The 20004-nt window shown below is 45.3% G+C and overlaps 1 protein-coding gene across 4 annotated transcripts; it reads left to right on the forward strand.

Annotated features, from left to right (window-relative positions):
* Window positions 1-231: 231 nt before the first annotated feature.
* PTTG1 (PTTG1 regulator of sister chromatid separation, securin) lies at window positions 232-10609 on the forward strand. 4 transcript variants are annotated; one of them, XM_069763779.1, is made up of 6 exons: window positions 232-297; window positions 2736-2835; window positions 4343-4497; window positions 5363-5438; window positions 9207-9362; window positions 10457-10609. In XM_069763779.1, the coding sequence occupies exons 2-6, from the start codon at window positions 2748-2750 to the stop codon at window positions 10528-10530; spliced, it is 549 nt and encodes a 182-aa protein (XP_069619880.1). In that variant the 5' UTR covers window positions 232-297; window positions 2736-2747; the 3' UTR covers window positions 10531-10609. The 4 variants fall into 4 exon arrangements, with proteins under 4 accessions (XP_069619880.1, XP_069619879.1, XP_069619878.1 ...); XM_069763778.1 differs by having other exon boundaries at window positions 252-356; XM_069763777.1 differs by lacking the exon at window positions 232-297 and adding an exon at window positions 303-327.
* The last annotated feature ends 9395 nt before the right edge of the window (window positions 10610-20004 follow it).

Below are 20004 nucleotides of genomic sequence, written 5' to 3' on the forward strand. Positions count from 1 at the left end.
TGGGCCGGATCCGTTTTTTTTGAAAATTCTGACGGCAACAAACTGATGTGTGAAAGTAGCAGATAAACCATAGGAAACACACCAGGGATAAAGTCCCATGACGTCACCCGCCATAACCGCAGGCAGCGCCTCCTCGTACAGTGACCGCCAGCAGCAGCGCCATTACAGGTAAGTGCGTCACTTGTCTCCAGCCAATGAGAACGGGCCGTCCATTAGCCAATCAGATTACAAAGGCGCGGGACAGCGACCAATGAGGACGCGCCGTGCGGTTTAAAAGCTGGTGCTGGCCCTCGTCAGGTCAGTCGCGTTTTTATGTTGGCGGTTTCGGTAGGTGAGGTAACGGGAGCGGTTTGGTGGTGAGCAGCCTTCTTATGCGAATAGTCGGTGCCCGCTCAGCTCTCCGGTGGAGCGGTCAGGATGTCTTATTACCTGTTGTAGACGTTACCGGCTTCCTTTCCTGTTACGCAGCTGGTGGGGGGCGGTTTGTGCTTGTGTTATGTGGTGCTACTGTCGCCGTTAAATGACAGGCGTTGGCTTGTCGGCTGCCATGGAACTACAACTCCCAGCATGTCCGCCTATGATCTGATGTCTTGCTGCCAGGAGCTGTAACGTTGCAATATTAGTTCTAGTTTGGTTTGCTGTAGTCTGCGCTGCTGCTAGACACCACTAGGGGGAGCCTTGCACACGGGATTTCAGCCATGAACTCGTGATAACGAAGTCTGTTCTCTAGGCGCCATCTAGTGGTGGATTGTGATATAGCACGGGGCTAAATAACGAGCTGCTCTTCTCCCAGTTTTTGTAGGGTTAAATGGAAACCTCCTGACTCTCATGTCCCTATTTCTACAGTCAGTGCTAGGCCAGATGAATCCTATACTGTTAAATACATGAAGACCAGTGTTCATGCTGGCCTTGATGAAGAGGTGTCCTGGTGCATGAGGCACAAGCCTCTTCATAACCATCAGTGCACCATGCCATAAATCCTACTCCAGCCCCTGCTGAAGTAAGACTTGTAGTGAATGGCGCTGCTTGTCCTGCACTTGATGCCATGCCTGTGCCACCTCTGCATCTTTTTGGGGCTGGCAGAAACTGACCTGAGTGCAGAGTTGCGAAATGTTGGCTCAGTTGAGTTGTGCTTAAACTTTCACTTTTCAAAGCTTTTGTCAGATCTCTGGCATGAAGGCTCTGCTGCATCAGGCCTGTCCAGTCTAGAGCTGTGGGCTTCTAACAAAGCCCTGCTTGATGACTTTAGGGAAACTGAGAGCGGCATAATGCAGGTGCAGAGACCCTGATTCCGCTGCTGCCACTTACTGGGTTGCCTGGTGCAATTTTGCTTAAACTTGTCTTATCTGCAGCAGTTCTCTGAATACTGAGTATAACCCCTGCCCCACCACTGGCAGCTTCCAGACTATGCAGTGTGCACAAAGCTGCAGTCGATGGCTGGACTACCTGACGGCAGGTTTACTAGTCATCTAGAGAATCTCCTGCTCGTAAAATGGTGACTTTATAAACTACAGGAATCAGGGTCTCTACACTATGCTGCTCTCAGATTAGGTAACAAAAGCCTGGTGAGAGATTGTCTGCTTATTGCAGTAATGTGGGGTCCTTGCTGCTACACCTCAACCCACTGAGGAGTCAGGTGATTAGACCCCATAATCTACCCTGTATTCTAGTAGAGTGGGCTGGTGGCGTCTGGCAGGATTTCCCCCTTCGGCAGTGGCTTGGTGCGTATCAATCGCTTGGGCTGATTAATACTAGTGTTGTGCATGTCTTAATGAAGACACAAATCTCAAGGCAAGGTATACATATAAATAAATCGGGGGGGAAAAAAGAGAAATTCTTAACCCTCACCGCTTGTATACCAAATGGACAACTCGGGGGGGGGGGGAAAATACAATCATGAGAAAATAACCAAAATAGTGTCCAATGACTTGGTAAATAGTAATTATTATAGGATATGCATCAACATGGGGTGGGGGGGGGGGAGAAAATACCAAAGAAAGGGCACTTGTACCAGGGATGACAAAAGTGATTACAAAATGACACATGAGAATTATATGAAATACTCGATCAATGGCAAATTCATATAGCCAAAATAATTAATCACATGTATAAATACCACAACGGAAAGAAAAATGGTGGAATAGTACTATAATGGGTATATTCATAAGTAGGTAGCTAAAGTGGTAGGGCAGATACTTCATAATCGGAGGTAGACAAAAATGTGTTGCATACTCATAAGTCCCAAATATGGCTGCATGGCAATAACCTGTTACTAATGTGGAAGATGTCCCCTGGATGTGTTTTGGTCCCTGATGAAGGCAGATGCCAAAACACGCGTCGGTGCAGGGGACGTCTTCCATATTAGTATCAGGTAATTACCATGTGGCCATATTTGGGACTTATTATGAGTCTGCAACACACTTGTGTCTACCGCTGTTTGATGGGTGACCACTGCTGCCGTGTAAGACATGCCTGCTATGGTTCTGTCAGGTGCCCTTTAATGGGTAGATTGCCGCAGTTGTAGGTAAAGGCCTTTATCTGTAGGAGGATCAGCGGTATAAGAGCTGGCACCTGCTCACAAGGCATGGCTTCCTCTTCTGTTCCCATGCTATAGACCAGGACTGGCTCTGTAAGGGGCTCCTCTACCTGATGGCTGATTGTACAAGGAGCACACTAACATCTTGTTGCTATCTTGTACCATGAAACATGGCTCATTCTCCTATCTTTGCCTGCAGAATCTGACTATAATGGCGACCATGATCTACATCGACCAGGAGAACAGTGATGTTAATGCTGCGCTGTCATCCAAAGACCGTGCACAACAATCAGGTGCCGGTAAGTGGGTCTCTAAAGGGAACAGCCAATCTGGCTCCAATTCATCAAGGTCTAGAAGTCAAAACTTTTATTCAACTTAATGTTCAAAAACTTTGACTCTTTGACTTTCACACCCATCTCGGCCAACTCTGCCAGGTGGGTGGAGCATGGACAGGACATGGTGAAGCCGGCTGGAAGTCTCAACTTTCCATGAACTTGATGCATTAACTGCTCGTTATCACTAGGGGGCGCCTCACCAGAAGTAATAGGAGTGCACCTCATAATGAACTTTTACTTCTGCACTCCCATCAGAGTTCTCTAAATATATTGCCACCATCATATTATTATATAGCATTGTGCACTTACAAGTGCTAAATCTTCCTTAAGATTTGACATCACTTGATTAGAAATTGATGTAGCTCAATGTAGAAACAGGAATTTTGTGGTCACTGCAAAAGTCCCTGGCTGGGTCAGGAGTTGAAGAGGGAAATGATAAATGAAGGGACAAGTGACTTCCTGTATCTACGTAGAGCAGAGAAGAATTATCTAGGTAGAAACATGAAATGAACAATAGTAAGTACACAGCGCTGTATAATCAGATGACTAATATATTAAGAGTAAACTTTGATGGGGGAGAGATTATTTAAGGCTGTGTTGTTGAGTTGGGGCCTGCTCCCATTACTGCACCTCCCTGGTAGTATGGGCCATGCAGGATGGTGCCCAGGCTCTACCTCTAACTTACCTGATGCAGATGTAAACCTGCTTCAATTTTCCATCGAAGTGGTAGAATTTAACCCCTTCCTGACTATGTACTTTAACTTTTCTTCCAAAAGCATTAACTCTAAATTTTCTCTCAACACAACCATGAGATTTGTTTCTTTATTCGTAATTATTTTTTTTTCTATCTTAATTTCAAAGTAACAATACCATGTTTTGAAATGGGGCAAGGGTGACTTAGAGTTTCTATATATATATATATATATATATATATATATATATATATATATATATATATATATATATATATATATATATATATAAATTTATTTCTCTAGTCCCCTTAGGGGACTTGAACACAGAATCATCTGACTTGTGTTATGTGCAGTATATGGCCAGCATTCACAGGAGAACTGACTGGCACTGAGATCTTCAGTTACAGGGACACACAGATGGGCACATGGAACCCTCCTGCTCTGTCAGTTCACTGTTAATGCTGCCGTCCATCTGCCCAGCTGACATCTGGCTATTGGAGGCAGATGGATGAATATCACAGCCATCTGCCAAGCAAGAAGCCAGGGATTTGGCATGATGGAACTGTAAATCATGTTGGTAAGGGGTTAAAGTGGCACTTCAGATTTTCTGGGTCACTTGGTCCTTTCTGCACTCAGTTTGGGCATGAGGGTTGGCTGCTTGGATTAGTAGAACACGTGACATCCAGGGGGACATGACTCTGTTCGTTGTGTATTGGAAGACATTTGCCTGTACCTCTGATGGTGGAACTGTCATCAAATTATGTCTTTGCCTAAAGGAAAGTCACTTGTCAAAAGCCACCAGGGCAAAGTGCACGGTTCTGCATCAAGATGGAAAACAGCAAGAAAAGCTCTAGGAAATGTCAACAAGCAAGTAATGAAGAATGCTCAGCCTCTGGCGGGAGACCAAGTGCCTGTGCCCTCTGTGAAACAGGTATGTGTGACTGCAGCGCTGAACTCTGATGGTACCCGGCGTTCTGCTCTGTGCTGATACATAGTATAAAGGTACTGTCACACTCAATGACGCTGCAGCAATATAGACAACGATCCAACCTAAACTAGATCGCTGGAGCGTCGCTGTTTAGGTCGCTGTAGAGACGTCAAACACAGCAACTCCAGAACGATGCAGGAGCGATACTGTGACATAACAGCGACTCGCTTATCGTTCTCACTCCATGTAAAACATTGCAGGCATCGTTGCTTTTGCTGTCAAACATGACGATACACGCCGATCTAACGACCAAATAAAGTTCTGGACTTCTAGCTCCGACCAGCGATGGCACAGCGTGATCCTGATCGCTGCTGCGCATCAAACACAACGAGATCGCTATCCAGGACGCTGCAACGTCACAGATCGTTGTCATTCTCATTGCCGAGTGTGACGGTACCTTACTTAATGCACATAATCCTGCAGTGACATGGCAGGCACCAGCAGGAAGGTCACATAGCAGGTTTTACTATCAGAAGTCCCATTGTTGGCTCTAAAAAAATGCTAATTTGCTAATCTAGCAATCTTTCCTGGCGACCATAACAAATGTTGAGATGGGGATTGGACAGGATGAGTTCCAATACTCGCTCCTTGTTCTCTAGACACAAATTGGTGGCATCGGATTCTCCCCCTCTCCATAGAACATGTGCTCCTTTGTATGTTGGGAGAGATGGCTGCTGTCCCAACACACTGTAGAAGGAAGGTGTATGGCCACGAGGCTTGGGTGATGCATCTTCAGATTTTGTATGAAGAATCTAACTGCAATTTCTGGCTCCATTAAGTTTGTGATCTGGTTTCTGTTCCCATCTAGGTGTCTGGCAGTTGTGTTAAGACTGATGCGCAGCAGTACCCCGAGATCGAGAAGTTTCATCCCTACAATCCCGAAGGTAACTCTTCTACAACTTGCTGTACCTATTGCCTTTAAATTTAAAGGCAAGGTGTTGTCAATGTAAAGAACTTGTTTTAATTAAAGTGTTTTATTTTAAAGTTTTGGTAGTTCTGCTCATTAACACTAGGGGAGCAGCTGCTGAAATTTGCAATGACCACTTAATGTAGAACTAGATCACATTACGACTGGAGTTAATGTTGTCGGGGTGTGCACCCATCCACCCTTCTCATCCTTTTGCAAACCCCCAGAAAGTGAAGTTTAGGATCACTGTGCGGAGCCATTTTGTTGGACTGCAAAGTGATGTTGCTGAGGACGGCTGGCAGTGCTGATTCTGTTAGTGCTGCTCGCTGTATCATAAGGTGGGGTTGGAGGTATGGCATGAGCCCCCTAGATTCCTCAATCCAATGGGGTCCACGGTATAGTGGTCCCACATGGATAGAATATATAGATATCCTGTAGACCATTTACAAATGCCCCTACATATAAACTTGCACCCTTTAGTGCCTGAGACAGTCATACAATGATTCTTTTTATTAGATTCTTTTACATAACTTATTTCACGCAGTAATATGTATTTCATAAAATTAAAAACAGAACTTAATATTTTGGTACAGAAACCTTTGTTTGCAATTAGAGGTCAACATTTCCTGTTCTTGACCAAGTTTGCACACTGCAGCAGGGATTTTGGCCCACTCCTCCATACAGATCTCTCCAGTTTTAGGCCTGTCGCTGGGCAACATTGCATCTCGGCTCCCTCCAAAGATTTTTTTCTATTGGGTTGAGGTCTGGAGACTGGCTAGGCCACTCCAGGACCTTGCAATGCTTTTTATGGAGCCACTCCTTAGTTTCCCTGACTGTCATGGTTGTCATGCTGGAAGACCCAGCCACGACCCATCTTCAAAGCTTACTGAGGGAAGGAGGTTGTTGGACAAAATATCAAATACATGACCTCATCCATCCTCCCTTCCATATGATGCCATCATCCTATCCCCTCTGCAGAAAAGCACCCCCCCGAAAGTATGAAGCTTCCCCATCATGCTTCATGGTTGGAATGGTGCTCTTGCAGTTGTACTCATCATTCTTCCTCCTCCAGACACAACAAGTGGAGTTGATACCAAAAATTTCTATTGGTGTAATCTGACCATGACCACCTTCTCTTGATCATCCAGATGGTCAGTGGCTAACCTCAAATGGGCCTGGACATGTGCTGGCATGAGTAGGGGGACCTTTTGTGTCCTGCAGGATCCATGACTGCATAGTCTATATCTAACATTAATGATTGAGACTGTTCCCAGCTCTCTTCAGGTCACGGACAAGGAAGGTCCTACCCTGTAGTTGTGGGCTGACTTCTGACCTTTCTCAGAATCATCCTTGTTCCCTGAGGTGAGATCTTGCATGGAGCCCCAGATTGAGGACGATTGAGTCGTCTTGTTTCTTCCACTTTCTAACTGTGCCAACAGTTGCTTTCTCGACAGGCTTCTTGTCTATTGTCCTGTGTCCCTTCCAGCCTTGTGCAGGTCTACAATGGTGTCCTTAGACAGCTCTTTGGTCTTGGCCATGGTGGAGAGGTAGCGATTGTGTGGACAAGTGTCTCTTGTACAAGTAATGAGTTAACTTGTGCAGTTAATACAGGTTTATGGGGGCTTAAAGAGTCTGAGCCAGATTTTTCTCATTGGTAGGTGATATACATATTTCATGCAATTTAACTTTAAAAATCATACATTGTAATTTTTTTTTTTTTTTGAAGGTTAAGATTGTCTCAGTTTAAGTGTACCTACAATAAAAAAAATTAGACCACTTCTTTGTAGATAGGAACTTGCAAAATCAGCAGTGTATCAAATACTATATTTCCCTCACGAAGGCCCCTATACAGTGCATAGAAAAAACCCCCATAAATGCTTGTACTCTCCTGCTCCCATGCGGCATGGCATTCTCTTCAGTGATTCCACAGCCGTGCTCTGCATAGTTCAGCGGTGATCACAGCCTGTACAGTCAGGCTGCCATCACACTATCAGTATTTGGTCAGTATTTTACATCAGTATTCCTCAGCCAAAACCAGGAGAGGAACAATTAGAGGAAAAGTATAATAGAAACATATGCACCACTTCTGTATTTATCACCCACTCCTGGTTTTGGCTTACAAATACTGATGTAAAATACTGACCAAATACTGCTAGTGTGACGGCAGCCTTATACTGATGGGCTGCAATCACTGATGCCTCTCCCTGCGGGCTCCTGTCATCATGCGCACTGGGGAATGAAGCCTGTGGGCTACCCAAAGATGGCGCTGTGACCTGGACACCCCAGGGAGCCTGCCTGTGTCACTGCTAGAGGCAGGAGGAGCAGCCTCAATACAAGAGATGGAGTCTGAGGGTATGCGCACACATCGAAAGCTCCTCTGTGGATTTTTTTTTTCCGCAGCAGATTTGATAAATCCACAGTGCAAAACCTCTGGACTTATTGCTGTTTCTATTGCGGGTTCCGCTGCAGTTTTAGATCTGCAGTTTTCTATTGGAGCAGGTGTAAAACCGCTGCGGATTCCGCACAAAGAATTGACATGCTGCGGAAAATAAAACGCTGCGTTTCCGCTTTATTTATTTTTTTTCCACAGCATGTGCACTGCAGATTTCATTTCCCATAGGTTTACATTGTAATGTAAACTCACAGAAGACTGCTGCAGATCCGCAGCAAAATCGACATCGTGTGCACATACCCTGAAGGTAACCGCAGGTTTTTATGGCTAGGGGCTGCCACATTTGAGGTGTGGCCACGTCATGTTCCAACATTTACGCCCCTATACGCAAGTGATAGACCCTAGGGGCTGAACTAAAAATTAAGAGTTTCTTATTGTTAAACAATTGATTCAATAAAATCACAGCACCTTCCCTTAAGTAACCTTGGGCATGAGAATCCTAATACTTTTGAATCTGTCACCAGGTCTGTGCTGCCCCGTCCGAGCAGCATGATTTGGGGGCAGACCCTGATTAATGATGTGTCACTTGGTGCAGTTTAGATGAAAAACTGGTTTGTCTGCAGACCAAAGAATTTATAGAATACTGAGCTCTGTATAACTTCAGCTACAACACTGTGCATAGGCAGAAAGCTGTCAATCAGGAGTGGGAAGAGGGTTGGACTACATGGCATCAGGTTTACTACTACTCTAGGGGTGGTCTGTGGGTCGGTGTTGATGGGGAGGGTCACTTGTCAGAGCTACAGGCAGGTAAGGGTCTGTCCCCCACATGCTGCTCTCAGATCAGGAGGCAATAAAATTGGTGATGGATTCCTTTGAAATGCAGTTGTTGGGGCTGTCTTGGTTACACTCCTACTAATGTCTCTATTAGCTGCCGTGACCCATCTGCCTAATGCAGACACAGATGAGTCTCCAATATTTGCAGTGATATCAGCTGGGCTTCTGCTGCCTGTTCGGCCATGAATGAGGGTGCAGACTGGCAGTGTCATGTACAGAGGCTCCTGTGGCCTCTGCATGTGACATCATAAGTGCCAGAGATCCTGAGTGCAGTCTTGTGGTCTTGGCCTCCACCATACAGGTGGGACTCTGCAGCTATGTTGTGGGGAGGGGGGGGGGGTACGCAGCACCACTCGTATGTGCAGGTGGTTGGTTAATTGTTACTGGTGCTACATCTAATCTCAAGCACCCACATTAAAGCCATACAATGAGTGGACTTGCTGACCTGAGCAGGCAGTTGCTTACGCAAAAATTAATCTATGCTAAAGAAGTTTTTTTTTTTTTTTTTTTTTTTTGCAGATTTTGAAACCTTCGATGTCCCAGAGGAACACAAGCTGAGTCATCTCTCCCTGGTCGGTGTTGGGCTTATAGTTCATGTGAATGATGCTAAAAGGTTTGAGTCTCTAAGTCTGAAGCCAGAACTGATGGAGATCCCTGCTCTTGGCTGGGAGTCAGGTAGGTGTTTCTCTTCTACCATTTCAGGTATCTACTGAAAGCGGAGACCGTACTACACGCCATGGTATGGTCATCCATGTAGGTGGTGGCAGATCTGACAACCTTTATACTGGGCACTGTAATTTGGTGAAAGCAGTAACTGCCACCGGTTAGACGGCCCCCAAATTGCCCCATAATTATGGTGCAATTTTAAACTTGCAACATTAAGTTGTGCAAAATTCTGCAACTTCGTGTTTTCACACTTGTGCTGCTAATACGGGTAACATGGAGATGGGGAATGAGACCATAGCATCTAATTCATGGTGGCCTGCAGTGTCTTATCCCCCAAAAAATCATACTTCGTCCCAGATCTTCTTGAATCGGGAGCATCCGTCGCCCCTCAACTTATTTCACCAAGCCCAGTGTGAACACCACCAGTCTTAAGGAATCAGAGCCAAACTGTTCTGCCATGCAGCATCTATCGGCTTTTTCCCAGCAGTTACTGTCATTGCTGCAACCTACAACGAGCAGCAGGAGAGTACAGCTGAAGGGGTTAATATTTAACCGGAACTTACTCTTTAATGGGAATCTGTCAAAGTGATGCCCCATCTGAGGGCATAGCTAAACAGACACCAGGTGATGAGCAGAAACCACAAGTACAACTTATTTTTAGATTTAAAGAATAAAATCAATTGATCTGGTGCCTCATGACATAAAGATGCTGGCAAGATATATTCTTTACAGCAGGGGGTCCACAACCTGTAGCTTGCAGGCCCATGTGTACCTTGCAGCTCAGTGCATCTACACCAGGTCTAGGGAACAGCCATGAAGAGCAGGTCTCCAGATAGTGGCTTGTGAGGAACCCTGCAAAGAACAGCAGATCGGGGGGTGTACTGGCAGGTGGGGTGGAAAGATTGAGATAAATGACCCCTCTTGTTTAGAGGGGCATTTAAATCTAGAGGAGTGATGCAAGAATACCCAATGGGGTACTTCTACTTATGCTGCCTATAAGGGAGGGTGCAGGTTTCCTGCCATTATAAGGTTAATGGGGTCGTTGGATTGTGTAGTGGGGTGAACAGGTTTCCTACACTAGTAAAGACAACTTTCTATTCCAGATGCAGCTGGCTGTCTTCCATCTTTCCTTGCCACCCTAGAAGAGATCATTGTGGAGATGCCCCCAATTGAGTGAACAGATTAAAAAGTGAAACTGGACTTTTATTTATTTGCCTTAACCTTGTTTTGCTTGTTCTTAATAAAATGTTTTTTTTTATGTATTGTTTGATACATGTATTTTAGACTTGATGGCAAAACTGTAAGCTGGGAATGTCTAGGTCTCCATGTGTAGGACGGATGTAGGTACATCTAATGTAGAACAATTACTGCACTTGCACTGCAAGATGTAAATGAGCATTGCTGAAGGGGTGCTCTGAAATTTGCATAAATGCATATTTAACCTTCACTACCATTAGTATTGGCATCAAAGGTCGAGTCCCTGCCTTTAATGTGGGCTCGCACACCAAGCCCACATCTCTCCCCACACATGATGGCTGACAGTCAGTAATCATGTCCCTGAATTACCACGGGTGGAGCAGTTCTGCCTGCAGCTATTAAATCCCACTGTAAATCACTAATAGTGGGGTTTAACATATGCCAGCAGGAAGTACATCATTCATGTTGCCCACTGGCATTTGCTTGCAGGGCACAAATTGGCTGTCTTGACAGGCAAGGGGACCATCAGCACCCCAGTTATCATTACAAGCCTGCTGTAAACACTGGCACATCGCTGATGTATAGCATAAGCAGTCAGACAATCTCCGCTTCAGGTCTCCTAAGGGGACTATTGAAGAGGACAAAACAAAGGAAGAAACATTGTGGATCGACCGTGTGCTGGGCTGCCCACTGTCCTTGATTCATTCACGGCACTTTGCTCCATACAGCCCCCACTTTTTGAAATGGACGCAAACATACCAGACCGACTGCATGGTTTTACACTATCCTTTATCCCCTCTAAATAACTGCCCTGAGATGAACTTAAATTACCTCTCCCTTGCCTTCAGCAGATAAGCTCCATCCTAAGATGTCATAACTCTAACCCCTTCATGGGAGTTAAAAGTTGGCCAGCAACTTGTTTCCAACAAGGTTTGGAAAACTTTTTTTTCTCTAGTAACCACCACGACAGCACACCTGGAGGATGTTACCCCTTTCCTAATAGGGACAGGAAATGACAAGAGGTTAAATAACCCCTCCCTCATCCTCCCCCTCAGTGTTTTTTCCTGTCCCTACTAGGGATGAAGAGGTCATCCCAGGTGTGCTGTGCCGGCAGCGGTCACCAGGGGGAAAGCGATTCTATGCCGGGCAGCTGGGGAGCAGACTTACCTCTCTTCCCCGAGCGCTGCTCCCGTCTCTCCGGACTCGGGACTTCCGCCACCAGTCCGCACCGTCAAGGCAAGGTCTGGGCGGCATTCTTCGGCTGGAGGCCTCTCTGAGCTCTCCAGCCCCTCTCCTCCTCCAGCGCTGTGCGCGCAATGAGGGCTTCCGGTCTGAAGCCGGCGGCAGGAAGTGACGTCAGACGCCGGCCGGCTTCGGTACTCAGGAAGCTCCTTTGCGTTCCACGCTGGAACGCATGTCAGTTAGCGTGGATTTCGGCGGTTTCTCCCCCCACATCCGGACATTGGAGGAGGAGGTCCTCTCACAGGAGGACAGGTGCTGTGTCCGGTCGCCTATTTAAGAGCCCCGGACAAGAAGACGTCTCAGGTAAGACCACGGTGTGGTGAAAATCATGGAGACGTCTGCCTCTCGCTCTGCTATTGCAGATCCCAGCACCATCCCGGCCCCAGTAAGTAATCTGGCCCTGGGTGTCCACTCCCTGATGCGGGTTGCAATCTTATGATTCCTTCTCCCCCTTTTTTTTCAGGGGGACAAGGAACCCGCATCAGGAAGCAGATCCAAAGCGGCACGAAAATGTGCTGTCTGTGCAAAGAAACTGTCCTCTTCATATAAGAAGACATTATGCAAAGAATGCACAGAAAAAGTGGTCAGAGAAGAGCAGCCATCTCTAATGGAAGAGATTAAAGGCTTGATCCAGCACGAGATCAGAAGCTCTCTGGCCACACTCTCCCAGCCCACACCCTCCCCCAGTACTCCTCCGGAAGCTAAGAGAAGGAAGCTTAATCCAGAGGATGAGAGGCATGAGGAATCTCAGGAGGAGATGTCGGACGAACATCCAGAGGAAGGTGAAATATCCTTAAACTCAGAGGCTTCTCAGCAGGAGAGATACTACTTCTCCTCCAGTGACATAGAAGAACTCCTTACAGCAGTGAGGAAGACTATGGAGATTGAAGAAGAGAAAACAGCTCAATCAGTACAAGATGAGATGTTCGGGGGTCTTCGTTCTAAGAAAAAACAAGTATTTCCCATCCACAGAAACATCCGTGATTTAGTTCTAGAAGAATGGGAGACTCCGGAAAAGAGGTTGACCACCCCGGCAGAAATTAAGGAACGTTTTCCGGTAGATGATGAAACTGCTTCATGCTGGTCGGAGATTCCTAAAGTAGATATCCAGATCGCTAGGGTAGCTAAGAAAACCACGCTACCATTTGAAGATGCCTCCCAGTTAAAGGACCCTCTGGAGCGTAAAATGGACGGGCTGCTAAGAAAGTCTTGGGAGACATCTGCATCTTTACTTAATATCAATTCGGTGTCTACCTGTGTAGCCAGATCAATGCACCGCTGGCTGGGTCAATTAGAGGAACACCTGTCCTCAGGCACTCCCAGGGAGGAGATCCTGGCCTCTCTACCTATCTTCCAGAAAGCGACAGGATTTCTAGCGGATGCCTCAGCTGAGTCCGTGAGGGTGGCAGCAAGGTCATCAGGATTATCAAATTCTGTAAGACGGGCACTCTGGCTGAAATCATGGTCTGGAGACATGACCTCAAAGATGAGGCTCTGTTCGATTCCCTTTAAGGGGAATTATATGTTTGGGCCGGCCCTGGATGATCTACTGGAGAAAGCTTCAGATAAAAAGAAGACATTGCCAGAACCTAGAAACCCTAGGAAAAGACCCTTTCGCTCTCAACAAGAGCATACTCCTCAATACAGAGGCAAGGGTAAAACAGGGCGCTGGAGTTACCCAAAAGGAGGGAGAGACAGAAATCTCTTTCTTTCCCAGCCTCAAAACCAGAGAAAACAATGACGCCACCAGGGTAGGGGGTCGTATTTCAAACTTCCTCCCATACTGGCAAGCAATCTGCTCAGACCAATGGACGTTAACATCAGTCAGAGATGGAATAAAAATAGAGTTGATATCATATCCTCAAAAGATGTCAAGAACAACATCTTTAGCTACACCAAAGCTACAGTCCATATTGATAGCGGGAGTACAAGATCTTCTACTCAACAAAGTAATCTCCTCAGTCCCGGAAGACGAGAAGAACAAAGGACATTATTCAAATTTGTTTCTAATAAAGAAACCAAACGGATCCCATCGAATAATAATCAACCTAAAACCTCTGAATCAACATGTCGCCTACAGAAGGTTCAAGATGGAATCGGTAAGGTCCACAGTACCCCTCATAGGACAAAATTTCGTCATGGCGACGATAGATCTACAGGACGCGTATTACCACGTCCCAATCCATCCAGCTTATCGAAAATTCCTAAGATTTGCAGTCGCCAGGGGAAAAGACGTAGACCATTTCCAATTCGATGTCCTGCCATTCGGGCTATCCTCCGCCCCGAGGATATTCACGAAGATCATGTCCGAAGTAATGGCCTACATCAGAGGTCAACGAATATGCATAATTCCATACCTCGACGACCTACTGATAGTGGCCCCCTCAGTTCCCACTCTTCAGGAACACCTTCAGAAGGTAGTCCAGATCCTATCGTCCCTAGGCTGGATAGTGAACCACAAGAAATCGGAGATGGTTCCATCAACAACAAAGGTCTTTCTAGGGGTCCTACTAGATTCTCGCAGCCAGACATCTTTTTTACCAGATCAAAAACGGACCTTGCTTACAGCAAAGATCAGAACATTGAAGGACAAGAAGATAACTTCTCTAAGATGGGCCATGTCGGTTCTCGGGACCATGACGTCGTGCATCCAGATGGTGTCATGGGCACAAGCCCACACCAGAGTACTCCAGACTTATATTCTGTCAAATTGGGACGGATCCCCAGATTCTCTGGACAGAAAGATCAGGATACCACCGCACGTAAAGTCATCCTTGACGTGGTGGCTACAAAAGGAAAACCTACTGAAGGGAATTTCCTGGTCGCAGGATCCAGCAATCTCTATAACAGTAGATGCCAGCGAAAAAGGTTGGGGAGCTACGGTAGCCCAACACATATTTCAAGGGAGCTGGCCAAGCGAGATAAGTCAACGATCCTCAAACTTCAGAGAATTAAAGGCTGTAGAGGAAATCCTCAAAGCAGCGGTAACGCTTGTACAGAATTCCCATATCAAGATCTACTCGGACAACATGACAACAGTTGCCCATCTTCGTCATCAGGGAAGTACAAGACACGAGGATCTAAAGGCCATATCAGCCAGAATATTTTCCTGGGCCGAAGAACATGTTCTCTCTCTTTCTGCCCTGCACATAAGAGGGGAAATAAATGTACAGGCCGACTTCCTGAGCAGAGAAAAGATCCATCCCGGAGAATGGGGTCTAGACCCAGAGACTTTTCAGTTTTTGGTCAGGAAGTGGGGTCAGCCGGAAGTGGACCTGTTTGCGAACGCCCAGAACACAAAAGTGGATCAATTTTTTTCTCTAGATCCAACCGATCCGGGGCTAGGAGTAGACGCATTGGCCCAACCATGGACATTCTCTCTGGCCTACGCGTTTCCTCCATTACCAATTCTACCAAAGGTCCTACAGAAGATAAGGACAGAAAGAGTCAGTGTAATCTTAGTAGCTCCATTCTGGCCCAAAAGAAGTTGGTTTGGGTCCCTCATCAGCCTAAAAGTAGATGGACCAATAGCACTACCTCCGATCAAGAACCTCCTCTATCAGGGGCCAATACTTCATCCAGACCCCGAAAGATTACACCTGAATGCCTGGCTTCTGAATTCTCAATTCTGAGAACCAGAGGGCTATCAAAGAAGGTCATTAGTACGCTACAGAAAAGCCGGAAGACCGTTACCAATTCCATTTATCAGAAAATATGGAAGACCTATATATCATGGAGTGCTCCTGAACGGCCCAACCCAGATAGGCCGAACTTAGCCCGAATCCTTGATTTTCTACAGGATGGATTAGAAAAAGGTCTCAAACCCAGCACCCTCAAGGTACAGGTGTCGGCACTAAGCTCGTATTTCGACCAACCTCTATCCGAACACAGATGGATAAGAAGGTTTATGACGGCAGCATCCCGCATATCTCCAAGATCCATTAATATAGTCCCGTCTTGGGACCTCAATATGGTTCTGAAGGGACTTACACTTCCACCTTTTGAACCCTTGTCATCAATACCAATGGATAGACTCGCCTGGAAAACCACCTTCCTGATAGCTATAACGACAGCCAGGAGAGTAGGTGAACTACAGGCCCTGTCGATCAATGAACCTTACATGAGGATTCTACAAGATAGGCTTATTCTGCGATTGGATCCATCATTTCTTCCAAAAGTCGTCTCTGACTTTCATAAGTCACAGGAGATAATTCTCCCTTCCTTTTATCAAGAACCAAAAAATGAAGAGGAACAACAGTTCCATACTTTAGACGTTCGAAGAACGGTACTTTATTACCTTCAGATCTCAGATAAAATTAGGAAGGATCAAAATTTACTTATCCATCTTCATGGGCAGAATAAGGGAAAGAAGACTTCCAAATCTACAATTGCCAATTGGATCAAGAGAGCAATCTTGGAGGCCTATCAGATCCAAGGCCTTCCACCGCCAGAGAAATTCACAGCTCACTCTACCAGAGCAACAGCTGTCTCCTGGGCCGAGAAAGCCAGTGCTTCCATTGAGCAAATATGCAGAGCGGCCACGTGGTCCTCGGTCCATACATTTTCTAAACATTACAGGCTAGACCTGATGTCAAAGGAGGACTTAGCCTTTGGAGAAAAAGTCCTTGGGGCTATAGTCCCTCCCTAATAGATTACTCTTGGGTACTGCTCCAGGTGTGCTGTCGTGGTGGTTACTAGAGAAAATAGAATTATTCTTACCGTTAATTCGGTTTCTAGTAACTCACCACGACAGCAGGAGTAATCCCTCCCTATGCTTGTTATACGTTCTGAAAAGAATAAATATAATTTGAAGCATTCATTCTCCTGTGGTCCTTTATAATAACACTGAGGGGGAGGATGAGGGAGGGGTTATTTAACCTCTTGTCATTTCCTGTCCCTATTAGGAAAGGGGTAACATCCTCCAGGTGTGCTGTCGTGGTGAGTTACTAGAAACCGAATTAACGGTAAGAATAATTCTATTTTTTTTTTTTTTTAGGGACCACACTACATTTTGGAGGAGCCTATATGACAGAAAATACTCAAATAACTCCATTCTAAACTGCACACATCAAGGTGCTCAACACCACACTCAAAGTTTATTAACCCTACAGGTGCTTCACAGGAAATCTTGAAATGTGGAAGGGAATATGAAGTTACAGTATAAGGCTATGTGCACATGTAGCAGATTTGTTGCCTTTCAGCTTGGAAATGCTACAGATCTGCAATGGATTACTAAAGCAATGTTAATCAGTGACATTCCAGAAGTGTTGTGCACATGATCCAGAAATTTCCATCCTTGTCTGCAGAGTTTTATTTTCTGCAGCATGTCAATTTTTTTTTTTTTTGTTGATCTGCAGCGTTTCTTCACCCATTGAGTCAGTCAAATCTGCAGCAAAAGTGCAGGTGTAAAAAGGTTTAGGGTATGTGCACACGTTGTGGATTCTCTGCGAATCCGCAGCGTTTTTGCAGTGCAAAAATGCTGTAGATCCACAATTTACAGTACAATGTAAATCAATGAGGAAAAAAATGCTGTGCACTTTGCAGAAAATCTACTGTGGTTTAAAAGTGGCCCCAATTTTATTTTCTCAAGGATATCAGGAGAAAATGCACCCCAAAATTTGTTATTGAATTTCTCCAGAATGATCTGATACCGATGTGGCCAAATACTACTTTTGAGGCACAGTGCACAACTCAAAAGGGTAGAAGCGCCCTATTGGAGTTCCCATTTTGCTGGACTATCTTAAGGGTACCATACGTAGCAGAGCCCCTGAGGTGCCGCTACAGCACAACACCCCTTCCCCCACAAGAGACCCTATTTTATAAACTAAACCTCTGTGAATTCATCTAGGGGTGGAGTGATCATAATCACACCACAGGTGGGTCACATCATTTTATGATTGGACAATGAAGAGATATTTTTAACAATTTTAGTTTTAGCCCCAGATTTTACATTTTCACACCTCACAGGAAAATGGGTAAAAAAGACACCAAAATTTTGTTCCACAATTTCTGCTGAATGAAGAAAAACCCCAAATATGGCTGTGCAGTACAGCTTGGCCATTTAGCGAGACTCGGGAGGGAGCGCTATTGGCAAATCGTGCTCCGTCCCTCCCGAGTCTCGCCTTATGGCTAAGGCTACTTTAACACCAGCGTCGGCCCGTCGCAGTGCGTCGGGCCATCGTACCGACGCATCCTGTGACAACGCAGCACAACGAGGGCAGCAGATTCATTATTACAACGCATCCGCTGCCCCATTGAGTTGCGGGCAGGAGGGGGCGTAGTTCCAGCCACGCATGCGTGGTCGAAAATGGCGGACACAACGCACAAAAAAGTTACATGTAACGTTTTTGGTTCCGACGGTGTGGCAATGCGTCGCTAATGAAAGTCTATGGGGGAAAACGCATCCTGCAGCCAACTTTGCAGGATGCGTTTTTTCACCAAAACTACGCATTGCGACATGCGTCGTACGACGCTAGTGTGAAAGTAGCCTTAGCAGTACTGCTATTCAGGAGGTATCCTGGAGCGCAGAATTTTCTATATTAGTTTGCAGACTCCATAAATAGTTTGCAGAATTCCCCCTCAAGTGGCCCCATTTTGGGAATTTATCTACAGGTGTGAAGACTGTTTTGACTCCAGGTGTGAAGACTGTTTTGACTCCATGGGAGTTTTCCAGAAGCAAGCAGCAGTGGATGTTGCTGACTGAAAATTGCAAACTACCATTATAGTGACCAGTACGTTGTAGTGCCCGTACATTGTGCCCAGCTCATGCACCTGTAAATTAGGCAGGCCCTCATCGCTACAGAAATGCCAAATATGTGGACGCTTACTGTGGTTTAGGCACGCTATGGCTCAGAAGGGAAGGGGCATCTGGGTTTAGGAGCACAGAATTTGCTGAATTTCTTTAGGGGAGCGAAGGCCATTTCACTTTTCCAGAATCTTTGTGCTACCAGTAACGTGGAAGCCCCCTATATTTCCATGAACAGATGACCGACCTGAGTGAGGAGTTGCCATTTTTGTGGATTGAGTTGAAGCTTTTATTGGGAACATTTTACATAACAATTTGAATCACATTTATCCTGTGCTCTAGGTGGTCACTTACATCGGGTTTTCCCTTTAAATCTTCAGATGAAACCCCCTGAGGCAGGCACTCACTATAATGAGGCAGCAGAGTTACTCTGGACTCCCTCTGGCCTCTGTTCAGCGTTGTCCTAGTAAAAAAATAGACGCTGCCGGATCACAGGGCAGACAGAGTCCACAGTGCCTTCATCTGCCTCTTTATAGGCAGTCTTCTGCCGGGGGTTCCGTCTGAATCATGTATTTCAGAGATTTAGATGGAAACCCTGGTGTAAGTATTCAACGTAGGATAGATATGAGCCCAGCCTTAGGCCGGCGTCACACTCAGCGTAAGATATTACGGCCGTAATACGCTGAAAAATCCCCAAAATAGTGGTCCGTAGCTCCTCCGTAGGCAGGGTGTATCAGCGTATTTTGCGCATGGCATCCATACTGCGTGTTTTTCTCGCAGGCTTGCAAAACCGACATACGGCTATACAAGGGATCCATGTGTAAAAAAAAAACATATACTGTGTGTGTATATATATATATATATATATATATATATATATATATATATATATATATATATATATATATATATATATATATATATATATATATATATATATAAAAAAAAAGTGGGCTTTAATGCCTGGACGGCGATGCTGGGCCAATTAGAGAGAGAGAGAGATGATATATAGATATATATATATATATATATATATATATATATATATATATATATATATATATATATATCAGTAGACCCATATATGTATATATATATTATTACTTCATACAGCGCTAGATAGCTTTAAAGCCGGTAATTCAATTACCGGCTTTTGCTAACTCCTTCCTAAACCTGACATGATATGAGACATGGTTACATACAGTAAACCATCTCATATCCCCATTTTTTTTTTTTTTTTTTTTTTTTTTTTTTGCATATTCCATATTAATGTTAGTAGTGTTCGTCTGTGTGTATATGCAAAATTTGGCCGTTCTAGCTATTAAATTAAAGGGTTAAATGGCGGAAAAAATTGGCGTGGGCTCCCGCGCAATTTTCTCCGCCAGAGTGGTAAAGCCAGTGACTGAGGGCAGATATTAATAGCCTGGAGAGGGTCCACGGTTATAGCCCCCCCCCCCCTGGCTAAAA

The sequence above is a fragment of the Ranitomeya imitator genome, chromosome 4 (assembly GCF_032444005.1).
Source record: "Ranitomeya imitator isolate aRanImi1 chromosome 4, aRanImi1.pri, whole genome shotgun sequence".
Lineage (NCBI taxonomy): Eukaryota > Metazoa > Chordata > Amphibia > Anura > Dendrobatidae > Ranitomeya > Ranitomeya imitator.